Raw genomic sequence first — 17,084 nt, forward strand, 5'->3', positions numbered from 1 at the left:
CACAATAACCGCAGGGACAGACCACCATTTACTCCATTTTGCTGATGGGGAAGCTGGGGTGAAGGCATCAAGTGACTCACGCAAGGGGAAGACCTGGTGAACGGTGTCGAGTCAGACTCACACTCACTCAGGATCAGACCACAGCCCCAGAGCACTGGGGAATTTAACCTACTGCAACCGTTGAGCTCAACTTTTCCTCGGGTTGTGTCAAGACAATGGAAAGCTACAGCAGCGGGGTGACTCGGCGAAGGCCTGGGACCTAGGCCTCAGGAAAGGGTGCACATGAGAGCAATGGAGAACAGGCTTGGCGTGTGGCAACACTATAGACTGAATGCTTGTGTTCTCCCCAAAGCCCTGTGTTGGAACCTAATCCCCAGTGTGATGGTATTTAAAGGTGGGGTCTCTCAGGGATGATTAGGTCATGAGGGTGGGGCCCTCACGAATGGGACTAGTGCTCTTAAGAAAGACACCCCAGAGAGCTCCCTCTCCCCTTCCACCATGTGAGGAGACAGCAAGAAGACGGTGTCTATGAACTCACCAGCTCTCCCCAGACACCAAATCTGCTGATGCCTTGATCTTGGACTTTCCAGCCTCCAGAACTGTGAAAAACAAATTTGTATTGTTTATAAGTCACCTAGTCTCGGAGGTTCTGTTTTACCATCACTAAGACAGACAAGTACTCAATGAATGGTAACTATTCCTTTTCTTTTCATTTTTGTTTTTTTCTAAAAGATGTTTGCTTTTCTCTGAATATACTATTCCTGGAAGAAGAGCCATGCACAGTGCAGTGGGAATTCATTCGTCTAAATTCCACCTACATGCTTGCAGAAATGTAAGCCCAAGAATAATAAAACTTCTTGAAAGAGCATCTTTGAGCTTAGATTGTTGGAAGTTGAGCGGATCTTTAGGCACGTGAGTTGTCTGGAAGAACCTCCTTCTTTCCCCATATAGGATTATTAGAGTCCTAGGGTGGGGAGAAAAAACTCAACACGGAGGTTTTCGGGAAGGGGGTTACGGATCTCATCAGTGCTCATCAAACCCGGGAAGTACGCTTATTTCCGACTGCATATATTTTATTGACATTCAGTATCTTCCCCTCTGAATTCCCGCAGGGCCCTACACTCTTTAACGGGCGTCATCCCTGCATATGAAATACCTGACCTCCATCCCATTTCCTCCAGCAAGCCGGCCTCTCTGAGCTTTTGCCAGGAAGTTAAGAACTTACCAAGCCTCTTGGTACTCATTACCCTCCCAGGCAACACAACGGAAGCGAAACAATTGCCATTTAAAAGGAGACTGAACGGTGGAAGGTCTTCCCCATTACCACAGGGTCCAAACTGCCATCACTTCTGGAAAATGACAGAAGTCACTCTCTTCTTCGAAGCTTTCTCCAGTCCAACCTACGCTCTGGATCTGGGATGGTTTTTCTTAAAGAACAAGTCGACTCCTGTGTTAATGTTCTGCAGTGACTCTCAGTTACTTCAAATACCATCAAACTTTTTCCCCGAGACTTCCAACGCTATGCCTAGCTCCCAGCCTCACCTACGGCTTCTTCCTACTTTGATCTCCGTTCTCAATGGAAGTGCTTTCAGCTCTTGAAGGGGTTTTCTTTTCTCTTATCTCTGGACTTCTGTTCACGGTGTCCCACTTGCCTGGAGCAAAGCCCCCCCCCCCATCTTTTGGGCCTAGGCATCGCTTTTTCAAGAATGCATCTCAGAACCCCTCCAGTTTGTCTCATGACCCAGCAATGAGCCCCAGGAACCTCCAACCTTCCCCTACCACAGCCTGAAATAACTGGTGGTTTCTCTACCATTTCCACTGGGCTGTATACTCCCTGAGAACAGGGAGCATCTCTGTCTTTAGCTGCATGCCCAGTGCCTACTATATAGTAGATAATCACTATTTGTTGACTGAATAAACAGAGGCCCCCCCATTTGTAAGAAACACCACCCAAGCAGAAAGAGAGACAATAGGAATTTTTAATGCATGGAAAGTCCTGCAGGGACTCTGGGCAGACCCACAGGCAGCAGGAAGAGGCAGGGGTCCTGCAAATTCAAACACGTCTGAAAAATAAAAGGTCCTAAAGACCCAAGCTTCCTCACTGCAACAATCCTCGGGGCCTCCATCCTGATGCTGAAGAGGTCCAACTGTCTCTCCGTAGGTCTCCTCCTGGGGTCCATGGCAGGAAGGAAGCTGAGTGCGGCCGGAGGAAGAAGAAGAGGAAAGGCCGCTTGGTCTCCGCCTGAAAGCTCCTGCCTTGGGACTGTCCACCATCCATAAGAAAAAGTTTAAAAAGGAGAGACTTTGATAGAGTCAAAGGATATCTTAGAAAAAATAAAAGATAGGGGGAAATGAATAATTCCAGTGGTTACAAAGTTCTCTGTCGGCTATCCACAAGAGAAAGAGTTCGCTTTGGCCTTGCTGGCAAGCCTCATCTGCCAGGCCCATCCTCAGCTGACCCCAGCCCACCCAGGCCCCAGGATCCAGAGAGCACGGCTCCCTCTCCTATGGAGAGTCTCTGTGCTCACGGAGGGCGGCACCCTCCCTCACCGGCCCTTGGACTCGCCGTACGTGTTTCGGGCCATGGACACCATCTTCTCCTCACATGTGATTTTGGTGTCCTTGAGGATGCTGTACCACACCATACCGGCAGGCCGGACCTCCTCGCTGCGGCAGAAAAGGTAGGGCACAGTGTCCACACGGCTCTGGATGTAGGCACTGCGCAGGAGGCTGGAACAGTGGCTGCTCACCCTCTCCAGGCGCCTCAGGATCAGGTGGGCCTTCCTGGAAGACAGAAGGGGGCAGTGATGAAGAAACAAGCCCGGACCAAGGGTCAGACCTTGGAAGAGGTGAATAACGGTTCACAGACAGATGAAGACTTCTTGGCATAACAATTTCCTAGCCATTCCTGGCCTGAATGCGGTCTCTTGAATACCTGTTCAAAATTCACCTTGGAACGTGTCCTCTTCAGCTGTGTAATGTGTAAACAGTAAAAAAGAGGTACAACCTTTGACCTAACATTTTCACTTCTAAGATATAAGAGTTATAACGTTAGCAACCTTAGGACTCTGACCAAGTGAAAATTACTGTAATAATGATAAACAACAAGAACAGTAACTAAAATGTATTAACATTACATGCTAGACACTACGTGAGTACTTCATACACATTTAAAAATGTACATTCAATCTTCACAACAGCCCTGAACATACTGTTCTTTCCACTCGTATATAATGAGTATGGAGCCCAGGTTTCAGAGAAATGACACTACTTGACCACAGATGGACATCAAGTTGACCATTGAAGTTGGGCATCTGGATCTGGGCCTAAACACCTTGTCCCCCTCTGTCTGCTTTCTGACTTTCCTAATTCTCTCCTACTATTTTCTCATAGTCAGAAGAAAATCTTGCCCTCTGTGTTTCTGCTTCATCAAAGCCTTTATGTAGCAATATCCGCAAATCAGAACTTCTCTATCTCATTTTTCCTTATCTCTACGATAGCGATACTGGCCTTACCTTCATATACTGGCTGTAGATTGACTAAGAGAAATGCCCAAAGGCTGGCACAGAGTACGCCCTCAAAAAATGATAGACAGCTGCTACTAAAAAGCACTGCCGTGATGACGTCTCAGGACCGAGGTCATACTGAACACTAGTTTCAACAAGAACTACCTGTACGGTGGTGACCATCATTAGGAACTCACCCTCAGCTCGTTACACGACACCAGAGAGGACCCCTGAGGAGATCCGATGTCTGCATAGAAAATTAAAGATGGCGAGTGTCTCTGAGAGCACCTAGCCCAAGGTTTCCCCTCAGGGGCGCTGCTGACGCGTGGGCTGGGCCCTTCTTTGCTGTGGGCGCGGTCTTGCAGGACACGTAGCAGCATCCCCAGGTCTCCGTCTACAAGATCCCACTAGCACCCACAGCCCCAGGCGTGACAATAAAGTTGACTCCAGACATTGCCAAATGTCATCTGGGGAGCAAAATTGCCCCATTTGAGAACCAATGACTTAGTCTGACCTACTCTCGTTAGAGAGGTAGAAACTGAGGCTTAGAGAGGGAAGGAAACATCCTTTTCCTGGGTCAGGGCATAAGGCAGCTTTGTGGGTCTCCATGTGGAATCCGCTTTTCTCTGCACCTCAGCATCCTCGAGATGCCCAGGAACACGGAGGGGCTAAGGGGGAGGCGCTCCCCTGCTGTCCTCTCCATGCCCCTCCGAGACCTCAGGAGGGAGGGCGTTTTACGACAGCAGACCCCACAAATGGGAGACTGTGTCGGGCACCTGTGTGGCGGCTGGAAAAGGGCCGGGCTTATGTGTGGAGGTTTTGTGGGCACGATTTATGAGGTGCCTTTCAAAAAGTCCTCTTTGTATAGTTCACCACTTGGGTGGAATATTTCCTGAGGTGCCAAGAATTCATGGCTTCGCAATCACACTCGAGTTGCCGCTCAACCCACGGCCCTCTTGCCTTGCAGGCGCCTCCCCGGAGGAGCCCGAGGAGCGCGCTCGCAGCCCTCCTTGCTCCAGTCCCTGCTCTGCTCCTTGGGGAACTTACTCCAAACCTGTTTCTTCACTTGACAGATGGGGCGGGTGTGAAGTTAAAGGCGATAAAGTCTTTGGCCGCTCCTTTACTGAGCACTTATTACATGGCGGAGCTCCTGATTCAGTGGGAAAGACAGACAAGTGGAAACGGCAGCACAGGTGGCAGAAGCCATGATAAAGGGGGTGTGGGAGCTGTGGGAAGACAGAGGACAGTGCCCAGCTAGGACTGGGAAACCCAAGAAGACTGCCTGTAGACGGGGAACTTGTGCTGAGTCTCACAAATGAGCAGGGTGTAGGCGAAGAAGAGAGCAGAGGCACAACAGGAGGCAGGTAAAGGCAAAGAGAGAAGGGCTTGCATAGAAGTTCTGGGAATTTGTGGCAGAGTACAGGTGGGCACGCAGTGGGAAACTGGAGAAGCGGCAGCAGCCAGGCCACTGGAGCTCAGAAGCTAGGGCATCTGTTGTGCACCACGCAGGCTCCTGGGTCTGACCGCTCAGGTTCAAATACCAACTCAGCCACTCATGAGCTCTTTGATACGGAGGAAACTGTTTAACCAGCTCTACCTCAGTTTCCTGACCTATAAAATGGGAGAATAATGGCTGTATCTACCACAAAGGTTGTTTTAAAAATCAAAAAAGCATTAAAGAGTCTATCATAAGCCCTCAATAAATGTTATTTATGATTGTTATCTGGGGAGTCACTGAAGAGTTTCAAGCCACAAAGTAACAGGTTCAGAGACGACTATTTAAAACCATATCTGATAAACAAGTTTCTACTGTATAGCTCAGGAAACTATATTCAACATCTGGTGGTCATCTATAATGAAAAAGAATATGAAAACAAATACAGGTATGCATATGGATGACTGAAGCATTATGCTGTACACCAGAAATTGACACAACATTGTAAACTGACTATATACTTCAATTAAAAAAAAGAAAGCAAGTTAAAAAAATATTTAAATACCTCAAGAGCTAAAACAAACAAACAAACAAACAAACAAAAAAACCAAACCATGTTTGGCTGCCTTAAGGAGAGTGGAACTGGGGGAGGGTAAGACTGGGGGCCGGAAACCAGGTACAGACACACCCAGGTGTTCCGTGTTTCCTATCATTGTATGTAGGGGTGCTGGTTCGTTCTTTCTCTCCCTTTTAAAAAGCAACTTATTTTTTCTGTTTCCTTATTTACCAAGAGTGGGGAACATCCGCCCACCTCATAAAGTTGTATCAAGGATTAAATAGGTTAATACGTGTAAAATCCTTAGAAAAGTGCTTGGCACACAGTAAGCCCCTGATACATGTCAGGAAGTATCAGTAGCACCACCACCACCACCACCACCATTTCTATACTGCTTAAGCTTTGAACACATAGCTATATAAGTCAGTGGCAGGAGACAAAAAGACCGACCGAAATAGTGACAGCCTCTACTTTAGCAGTGGAGTTCTGGGTTGGAGAATTTGCTGGGTGCTATGGGAGTATATAAAATGGATACCTAATCATTACTTTAGGGGCTCAGAGAAAACTTCCCAGGGGATGTAACATCTGAACTAGGTCTTCAACGGTCAAACACATTTTTCAGGTAGATGGGAAGGCAGAGGAAAAAGCCCATCCAAAGGTGGACTGAAGAGAGCATAAACCATCAGTTGTTTGAAAAGGCGAGTGCAAAGAATGGGTGAGAGACCAGTCAGTTTGGCCATGGCTAGATGGACATCAGACCATCCAGACTCTTCTGAGCCATGGTGAAGTATTCTATTTTGGGGGTAATGGAGAGTCACTGTTTGATCTAGACAGGTCACCAAAAAAAGCCCCAAATATGAGCTTGGGAAGGACAGTCCCCTAACATGACCAAACGCTTTGTCTCCAAGGGCCCAGCCATTTCCAAAGAGAGACTCTTGGAACTCAATTGGACCACACCTTTATACAGATGAGGAAACTAAGGTATGAAATGAGAAAATCGTTTCACCTTAAGTTAATAACAAAGGCAAAGCCAGAAACAGGGTTCCTGAGTGTATAGCGCTGAGATGAAGTATTTGGCTGTGGAGTCCCAGGTTCAAATCCGAGTTCTATAACTTAGCTATGTGGATCATGAGCAAGCTCTTCCATGCTACTAACTCACAGTTACTGCATCAGTAAAATGGGAATAACAACAGCGTTTTTGGAAAGGCGAGATAACCTGGGTAACTCGCTTAGTTCTCAGTAAATGTTAGCCAAGATTCAAGGCAGTACATTACGGTACCACGGACATAGGCCCCAGAGCCCATTAGGATGAGCCACTTTTCCCTACAAGCCTCAGCTTCCTCATTTGTAAAGTGGGGACGCAGATGCTTATTATGTAGGGTTGCTGTTAGGCTAGAGTGGAAGTACCGCCTTCGGCATTCAGTACAGGGATGCACACCTGATCGACGGCAGTTTGCTTCGCTATCCCCTGCTCCTTCTACACTGTACACTATGCCTCAGCACCTTGGTTTGCATTTAGATGACAAGGGCAGGAGAAGTTGGAAGGCGAAGCAATGAGGAGAAGGGTTGGAGGTACTCAAAGGCTGGAGAGGAGGAGGGGGAGCAAGAGACCAGAGGCGAGAGTGCTGAGTAAGAAATTGTAGGCAATGGAGATTCATAAATCAAAGGCCAGCCATGCTCCAAGCTTTGCCTGCAGGGGGAAATTACAGGTCAGAGTGACCACTTTTCTCAAATACCGGAAATGAAACCTTCCTCCTCGGAGATAGGACTCAGACCCCCTGGGATAGGAAGCCAGAGGTGAAGGGGGGACACCACACATTAATTCATCATTGTATCAGCAGGCAAGATTGAGACAGGGATGGCTGGTGAAGGAGTCAGGGGCTGGGCTGGGACGCCGCTTCTCCGGGAACTGTAGAACCTTTGACCGATCATTCTGTTCCCAGCATCATTACCCAATCCGCTGCTGACACGGTTATCAGACAGAGACCTAATTTCTAAGGGGGCCTTGGAATGGAGAAAAAGAGGAGAGGCAGTAAGGAAACATTCCCGCTGGCCTCTCTCCTTCCTCTCTGCCTCCTTGAGTTGCGCTTAAATGTCTCTGTGTTGGCTGACCTCAAGCTTAATGAGAGTCAAGGGCATGACGTGGTTGCAAAAAATCGGAACACAACCTCTAGAAGTAGAGAGGGCAGATTAAGGGAAGTAATGACTTCCATTCATGCTGCCCTTCCTTGTCAGGCCACATCTGGAGAACCCCAGTCACTTCTGGTAAGAGAGCCACGTGCAAACTGTAGCCAGATAGACCATGATACTGCAGGTTGTCTCAAAGGGAAGTCTTCTGAGGAAGTGCTGAAAGCAGGAATCAAATGTGTCACTGAAGGGGGTGGGATTTAGAAGAAAAAAAAATGGTTATGATGTTCTAGTAACTGAAGACAGGAGGGGAAGACCTTGAGGGTCAGGGATGATAATGGCTATAGTTGACTGAGGACCCACTCTGTGCCAGAAACCTATGCAACGTCATTTTAAATATAATTCTCACTGCAATTCTAGGGTGCAGGCTTCAGTCCCAGTCTTCAGGTGGTAGAAGTAAGCCTCAGGCTGGTCATAGGATCTGACCAGGACTAACAGAGTTTGAGAACAGCATTTCAGATCTCTGCTGCAAAGCACCTCAGCGTTAGCAATAAAGCACTCAACTAACAGAAGGCAAATTTGGTCTCAAACAGACAAACAGAAAACAAAAACAAACAAACAAAAAACCCCTTACAGCTAAAGTCCTCTAAATGTAGTTGGGGTCCTCCTATACCTGCAGTGGGTTCCCCTGCACTGGAGATGATCAAATCAAGTATGTCTCAGAAAAGAGTCTGTCAGTCTGTCTGGGCTGCTGTAACAAAACAAAAGGCCGCAGACTGGGAAGCTTACAAACAGCAGAAATCTCTTTCTCATAGCTCTGGAGGCTGGGAAGTCTGGAATCTTGGCACTGGCAGATTCGGTGTGTTCCTGGTTCACAGACGGCACTTTTTCACTGTGTCCTCCCGTGGCATAAGGGGCCAAGGATCTCCCTGCAGTATCTTTTACAAGAGCATCAATCCCATTCGTGAAGGCTCCACCCTTGAGGTTTAATCACTTCCCAAAGGCCCCTCCTCCTAACGACATCACCTTGGGCATTAGGTCTGCACTATATGAATTTCGGGGGAGACACATTCAGATCACAGTAGAATCTAGTGGCAGTAGGAGGTGGAGTAGATGTTTCTCGTTTTTATTTGTTTGCTTGTTTTTAATATAAGAGGAACTAGGGGCTTGATTCGCAGAGAAATAGCACCTGGTGAGCAGTTCACAAGAGAACCTGGTGTGACACAAATGTCACAGCATCGAATTTCTGAGATGCGATGACCACATTCACTGAGATTCTATTCATGCTCCAAAGCCATGCTAAAACTTCATCTGGAGGACTTCTTCTGGATCTCCCCAGCTATCGTAAGTCATGTTTTCCTCTTTGTGGATGAAGAACTTTATTTCTCTGTTGAGATTCATATTACATTATCCATTAGTTGTAGACATATCTTGGGATGCAATGTGTCGTAATGAACAGGACATTAGTTTGACATCAGAAGACAGTCTTTTCAATTTGAGCCCTCACACTTACTAGTTGTGTACCTTTGAACAGTTTACTTAAATCCACTGTTTCTCTTTCACTTCATCTTCAAAATTAATTTGTTCAGGAGATGAAATGAGATAAAAATGACTGGGCCCTAATAGGTGCTCAACTAAATACTTGCCGCTTGCTTCTTGGACAGTGCATAGCTCCCCTGATGTCCAGCTCCTGAATGTGTAAGAAGAAGGAGTTCATAATTTTCAGTCCTTAGCTTTAAAAATACAGCAATTCTCTAACAGAGGTTGATAAAAGGAATAAGATGGCACAAGAACTTCAAGAAGACCTGAGGAAATAATCAGGTTAGTGGGTAAGATGTACGCAGATTTATTTATAATAGCAAAGAAGTTGGAAGAAATCTAGTTGGTCTTTAATAGAGACCTAAACTAATCTGTGATACATGTATATAATCACATGGCCAGAGGACCCTTCAAAAAGACAACGTATCTGCATAGGCATCATCCACAGGGAAGACCTGTACATGTGCTATTAAGTGGAAATAGGCAGAAAACAGAACATAGTGTACGTATTTGTTAGACATAGCAGAGTTGATGGAAATGGAACTGTGGTCTGCAGATGTCAACATATGCTAAGTCTGTACCAGTTGCCCTACTGATTTGCATACCAGTGTCACATCCATATCTGTGTCTGGGGAGGTATGTGCACACTGTTAACAGTTTTATCTCGGAGTGGGGATTAGGGGTTTAGAGGTGCAACATTTTTCCTTCCCATTTTATACATATCTGTCTCATTTACATGTTACAGAAAGAACAAGAATTACTTTTAGCACAAAATACAATAAAGGCACTTCCATTTTGGAAACATGCATACACACACATTTTAAAGCTGGTATGGTAAATTTGTGCAATGAAGCCTTAGTTTTACGGCTTCTCAGTAGTTCACTGGGGTTACTTTCAGAATGAATCCACATCAAATTCAGCCTCAGACCACCCCCACTGAACAGAAAACCAGAAGCTCAGGTACCGCCATCGGAATATATTTCCTCAACACCAGGCTAGGAACATGATTTGTAAGGTGACTAGTGAAAATATTTACATTTGGCTTTGTCTCCTCCTCGTTCTCGCCTAAGAAATCATGAGACTTTTGCAAGAATTTGTTCCTACGCTGATGGCAAGCATGACTGAGTCTCAATGGACCAAAAGCTATTTCAGTTTGGGACTGATAGATACTGCAAGATAATTATCTACCTTGCATATGATCAATGGGGAAAAGGATCTATGGGACATTTGTTCAAAGTCATAGTGTGTCTTGTTTGTATTTACCTATTCTAAGACATCTTTAATTTTAAGAGATGCCACTGATTTAATGACAGCCTTTCAAGCAAAGAAAAATGCAACACGTAATGGGCACATCTACTGTGCACAATCCATCCTGATTTCCGAAAAGTCAAAGTATACAAGAAAAAATTAAAAGTACATCTGAGATGATAGGAATATGACTCTAGAAGCCTAAGTTTGCTCTTGTTCCCAATCTCCTAGAAATTCCAAGAGTTATTCCAAGATATCTAAGGAAAGAGTAACGTATGAAGAACGTACAGTAACATCTCAGACTTCAATGTCTTCACTAAGAATAAAGTAACAGCAGTTCATAGGTTGCGCTCACTCTTTTCAGATGGGAAAAGCTTCTGGTTGGCTATGTTGAGCAAGATTCCAGGATGAATCAAGCCTGGGATGATTTCTGTGATCCATTAGCAATGTCTGCCATGAAAGCAAGAGGGGCTGACATCACAAATGCACTATTTCTAATCTAGAAAGATCAATTCTACTAAGACAAAATCTCTTCCAGTGCTTGCTCTCTTCTCCCTATTTGATCATTTTAATCAAACATAACTGAGGATTAAGAAGTCTAAGAGTGGTCAAAGATATTCTGCCTGGAGCAAATTCTGGTCCCTGACCACCTATAAGCTCAGTTTTTCAAGTCTCCTAATAGGAACCGTACAGCTGGGACAGCTGGGTGTCAGCCGGTCTTCTCTGAGCAGTTGTTTGCAGTAAACTGTGGTTGTCATGGGAGCCAGGCTCTGGAGGACACTGTCCTGATTGATTTATTAGGTAGAGGTAAGAGATGCCCTTCTGTCACACGACCACAGATTTGGAGTAGAGAACATTTTGGGGTTTGGTGATTACAGGCCAGCAAAATCCTAATAGAGCTCTCCGCATGATCTCAGCCCTCCGGGTGCTCCTGGGAAAAGCTTTTATTACCCTAGCCACCCTGGGTTGCTGAGAAACAAACTTGCTAGGCTAGAGGTGAAAGGACACTCATGGTGTGCCTCTTCTCTGGTCTCTATGACCTTCAGGGTTTGCGGGTTCCTTGGTTTTGTAGCTAGAAGGGACTTTGGAATCCAGCCCTTTTATGTTTCAAATGAAGCCCAGAAAGGTGATGAAATTTGTCCAAGGTTACACAGCAAGTGGGTGGCAAAGCTGGGAAAGGAACCCAAGGCTCCTGGTTCCAAGGTAGGGTCCTGCTCTCTCTCCTTTACACCCTGATGTTCTGCATACCTGCTAACCCTTGAGAGGCATGGTACTCTTACCCACATTGATTCTTGTGTCTAAAACCTTTATCCAGCTTTTGGAAGAAAGAGCAACACGTGAAAAGGGCTCATAAGGGCCATCACGATCTGACCTCTGCTGAATTCTTCAGCCTAGCTTTTTTCCCTGCTCCCTCTCACCTTGAACTCTCTGCCCCACTGAGATCCATTCTTCCCGACTGAGGTATGTTCTCTCACCACCCTCTCTCACCTTTGCACTGGTTGTTCCTTCTGATGAGAGCACTGCTCCCCTTCCACCTGGAGGACTCATATTCATCCTTTACTTCTAAGCATGCACTTTCCTTTCTTCTCCAGGAATTCTTCTTTGAGTTCCAGGTCTGGATTAGCTGCACCAACAGCTGCATCCGGAACCTTGTCACTCAAGGTGTGCTTTTTAAAGCAGCAACACTGGCATCACCAAAGCGCTTCTTAGAAATGCAGCATCTCAGGTCCATCCCAGACCACTGAGTTGATATGGATTTTAACAAGGCCCCCCCAGGTGATTCTCATGTATATTAAAGGTGGACAAATGATACTCTAAAACACACTTCCCACCCTCTTTTTATAGCATGCTTCTTGTGACATATTTCACTGCAACTGCTTGTTGGCCAGTCTTCTCACTAGATGCTCAGCCTGGCAAAGGCAGGAGATGCCTTCTTCACCTATCTACTTCCAGCCCACAGCACTGGGCCTGGCACATGGTAAGTACGCTAAATGAATCGATGAATCAATTAACTAAAGTGAGGGTCTCCTCAAGTCTCTTAACATTTGCAAGGCCAATACTTTTTTTTTTTTTTTAAGAATGTTACTTTTAAGCTAGAAAAACCTTGGAGTTTGTGGAATTCAGTTGTTTCCAATGGTGAACTATAGATCTTTGATAGTTCAGGTAGACCTCAGGGACCCCTGGGACTGGAGGCAGGAGTTGAAGAGGAGACCCAGAAGCGGGGGCTCCAGGCCACCCACTCAAACTTCCAGCAGAACAACTCTGTAGTCACCTGGTCCACACATCCACTCATCCCATGATCCAATTATTCAACAAATAATGGTTTAGCACCTACTCACAGGAGTGAATAGGACAAAAAGGATCACTAGCTATGCATGAACTGCCATTGCAGTGGGGAAGAGAGAGAACGTATGAGCAATATAGGATTCTACACCCAGTAGATATGACAGAAAATTAAAACACGAGGGTGTGATACAGTGAATGGGTAGAGGAATGAGGTAGAGTGAATGAGGAGGTGGCATTCTAGCTAAGACCTGAGGATCTATGTAAGATTTATTTAGAAAACAAAGTTTTCACTGCTTGAAAACAGCAAAGTACTACTGTCGTTTTATAGATTAAGAGACCGCAGGCCAGAGAGGGCCAGAGCCCACGGCTGCACAGTGGGTTTACTAGCAGTCCCAGGACAGATCAGGAGACGGAGGCCTTGATTCCTGCTGATGCCAGTGTGCGATATCAGAGAAACCTCAGATTCCCTCCGGAGACTAGGAAGACCAGGGGAGGAGGAAACTGGGTGACACAGGCAGGGGTTGGTGGGCAGTGGCTGGTGACTAGCTGGCTGGCTGTAAGTAGGTTGTCACAGTCCCTCCCTGAGTGGGTTGTCCTGCCTCAATGGGTGGCCAGAAAGCCTTTCTAGAAGATTTATGTCCTGGAGGGTCATAAAGGATCCAAGATGATTATAAAGACAAAGTCAGCAGTGAAGCCTTGGTTTAGCTTCCACCCGAACTCCCTGAACCCTGTGGCGAAGCCCAATAAAATAGACCGCCTCTCCCTGATCATGGGCAAGATGGCAGCCAGGATGACTCAACCAGCAGCTTTCATCTGGGGCTCAGCTGCTGTCTGTCTGCTTTCTTTTAGCTTTTATCTAGAGAACCTTTCTTTCATGTGAAAGGGAGCAAGTTACAGTCCAGGACCCAATGGAACAGATAAGGCCCGCACCAGGGAAAGATCTCTTTTATCCCTCGATCAGGCTCTCACGTCTTCCCTCAGACTCTTGGAGGGCTGTAAGTGTTGTACGGGCCCAGGGGGAAACTCAGAGCCAGACTCCACAGCAAACTCTGTGCACCTCTGGGAAGCTCATCCAACCTGAGGGGGCCTTCGATTCTCTTCCATGGATGAAATGGGGAGGATACTTTGCCTAGTTTAGAGGGTGATTTGAAAGCTCTTTAAAGCAAAACACGCTGCCCACAAAGTATTTCAGGAAGTCATGCAATTCTCTCTGGGGCTACTGATACTACCCCGGCCCGGAGACCACACTCTCTCTCTTGGATCAGTATGACAACAGCCTCAAGGGCCTCACTGCCTCCCTCTGGTCTTGACTCCTCTAGTCCCCGCTTCCAACTGCAGTCAGAACGATCTTTCTCCCCTGAAGTTCTGATAATATCTCCCCCTTGTGAAAAACACTTGAAAAGCTTCCCATTACCCTAGAGAGATAATCCAAACTCTTTAACCCTGCTTAAAGGGCATTCGGAACTGGCCCCCAATGACCTCTCCCTTCTTATCTCTAACCACTCCTGCTGTCACACACTCCGCGCCAACTACACAGAAATTCTTTCAGTTCCTCCACACGCAGTGTTTACCAAAGTGCAGAAAGAGTTCCCCCGGGGCAGGAAAAAGGATTTTAGGTGATACCCGAGAAGATCACAGACCCAGTATTGAACAACAATGAATCACACGGGGGAAAAGCAATTAGGTTCCCTTTTACATTCTCTTCCCCTCCTCCAGATTACCTTAAGAAAGTCATAAAGGTGCAGGCAAATGACCAAACTTTGAGAGGAAAACCCTGCTCTTTATAGTATTATGTATTAGAGTATTATGTCGTCCGGACACTTCACAGGCCAGCCCCCTGGCCTACAACCGTCCAATCCTCTCTCTCTGCTTGCCTGGCCCTTACTCACCCTTTGGGTCTCAGAGTCTCAGCCCTCGGGAGGGCTTCCCTGGGTTACCTAGCCTGGGCGTCTAAGCCTCGCCTCCCCAACAGGCCCCACTCGTCTGCTGCCATGACACTTATTCCTGTCCCTTGCACTTGCTTGTTTAATTACATGTGACAGTAAGCTATGTGCAGGCAGGGACTGCTTCTACCCTTAACATTGCGTGGTCACCAACCGACCTAAAAGAGGGGCTACTCAGTTTGTGCTGAATAAGTGAATGAATGTCATTGTTGGATGCGAGGCATGAAATGCAGCCACCATTTCGGACACTAGTTTGGGGAATTTCAGAAGACAGCGACTGTCTTTCAGTTACGGTTGAATCCTGCATGGCACCTATCACAGTGGTGGCATAGTCACTGCTGGTGATATAAAAATCATGCCTTAATATATGTTCAAATTATGAATGTATTTAGTTATGGTCATTTATGGACTTAAGTCCAGAAATAACCCAAGATTTCTTATGAAAGAGCAGGAAAAGCCCTAGGTTAGGGGGCCATGGCCCTGCCACCACACTCTTCCATGACCTTAGTCAGGACACATCTCCTCAAGGAGGCTAAGTTTCCCATCTCTGAAACTGAAAGTGGAAGATGAGTACAGGCAGTGACCGTTTAAAAGAGCAGTGATGTCTCTCTCTTATCTGACATTTCAGGAGTCCAGGAAGCCGAAGTTCCGAGATTCATTCTCTCTGCCCACTTCCCGTCTCAAACCCCGACACGACTAAGGCGACTGCCACCCTTATTTATTTCACAAAGCCCATCCTCAGCCTGTGGAAGAAAAGGATCCAGCAAAGTCCCATGGTAGCCAGAAGAATTTACCACTGCACTCGTATCAGATGCCCATACCTGGGCCCCAGCTCGTCCTCACTCCTCCAGACGAAGTCGCCGAACTTCTCATAGTGAGAGTTGTAGTGGTGCTGGACTCGAAACAGCATGGAGGCTGAGACTTCCATCAGCGTGTTGTAGGCAGTCTGCTGTTCCTTGCCACTTGTGTACCCATTGTACAGGTTGTAGATCTTGTCGGCGATCTCTGGCAGGAAGAAGTGCAGGCACAGATCACTGGGACAGTAGGAAAAGGGAGGATGGAAGCATGCCTTGTAGCTTGGAAGGCATATTCATGCAAGAGTTCACTGGTGTGGTCTTCGGGGGGCCAACAAACCTTAGCTCTGTCCTGAATATGCCACTGGCCAGTTGTGTTCAGTTCTCTTATCAATCAACTGGAAATAAAATGATACATACTCGGGAGGGACATTGTGAGGGCTAAATTAAAAAGTGGATGTAAAGCACTCAACACAGGGTCTGGCACAAAGGTAATGCTTATAGTTGCAAGCATAATTTTTAACAGAAGTTTGGTGTCTATGACTTAACAGAAAATTTCAAATAGGTGCAGAGGCTTAAATAAACTGTTGTGAGCTCTTCTCAGCAGTCTACTTCCAGCTCCTCTCTGCAATATTGCCAACACATTTCTGTGATCAGGTCTAACAGCTCTGTTCAGAAATCTTCCAAAGAAAAGCCAGACTCCTTTGCTTGCCGTGCATGGCAATTTCTGGTCTTTCAGTCATTCCTACTAACTGAGGTAACTTAAATCCATTACAGGTTGCTCTCTTACAGAGAAGGCGCGTTCTTTCATCTTTGAAGACTGAACAAAATTCATGTACATCCACAGGTCATTGCTAACAAAGACTGCCTCCAGGAAAATCAGAGGGGCTTGGGTTCAGGATGGGAGAAGCAATTACTCTGCACAATTTTCTACTCTCATTTAGATTGTTCTTGTTTTTTAAACCATATTCATATGCTATTTTAAAATAAAAATAATTTAAAGATTACCAGGAAACCATCTCAAATCCCCTCCCTTTTGAGACTCAGTATCTCACCATCTCCTCTTGTCTGGTAGCACACAAAACATTTATCATCAAGGTTATGATTGAGCCATTGGAGAAATGTCTCTCTCTCCCCCCACTAGAATGTGAACTCCTAAAAAGTGGAGAGTACGTCCCTCCTGCACTGCTTGTACCAGGGCCCTTGGAAAATATTTGCTCAACTTCAAGTGAACTGTGAGAACTTACAAGCTACCACCACATTTTTGCCAGTCTCGATGCAGAAACTGTATCTATACATTGTCTAAGAACGAAGCGTATGGTGGATCTGATGTGTTGGTTCTATTTTTTTTTTTTTTTTTTTTTGCAGGTGTCTTGCCTAATATTTACAACTTCATGGACCAGGAACAGCAAAAAGGTCTATTCCCGCATGTTAATTCTGACAGTTGCTGAGGATGCTGGGCCTGCCCCTGGGCTAGACAGGAAAGGGATCTGTGATCAGTTAATGATGTCTGCCACAGGTGCAGCAAAGGAAAGTGGTCCTCTAGGCGCCACCGATTTGCCAGCTCGAGCACAGACCAAAGTGGAAGAGAAGGATGGGCCCCTAAAAGCCCAGGCCGAGTGGCAGGACACAGGCGTGGGGTTCTGACTC

General features: G+C 46.3%; 1 protein-coding gene across 10 annotated transcripts in view; it reads right to left on the reverse strand.

Annotated features, from left to right (window-relative positions):
• Positions 1-1,282: 1,282 nt before the first annotated feature.
• Positions 1,283-17,084, reverse strand: part of ASTN2 (astrotactin 2) — an 800,822-nt gene continuing 785,020 nt past the window's right edge. For 5 of the 10 annotated variants that reach the window (XM_032478293.1, XM_032478292.1, XM_032478298.1 and 2 more), the window contains 2 exons: positions 15,462-15,645; positions 2,121-2,784 (listed from right to left, as the gene is read on the reverse strand). In XM_032478293.1, the coding sequence (XP_032334184.1) occupies positions 2,547-2,784; positions 15,462-15,645 (422 nt within the window). In that variant the 3' untranslated portion in view covers positions 2,121-2,546. Of the gene's footprint in view, positions 2,785-15,461; positions 15,646-17,084 lie in introns of all 10 variants that reach the window. The other 5 variants (XM_032478291.1, XM_032478290.1, XM_032478299.1 and 2 more) reach the window with 2 other exon arrangements.

The sequence above is a fragment of the Camelus ferus genome, chromosome 4, assembly GCF_009834535.1.
Source record: "Camelus ferus isolate YT-003-E chromosome 4, BCGSAC_Cfer_1.0, whole genome shotgun sequence".
Classification (NCBI taxonomy): Eukaryota; Metazoa; Chordata; class Mammalia; order Artiodactyla; family Camelidae; genus Camelus; species Camelus ferus.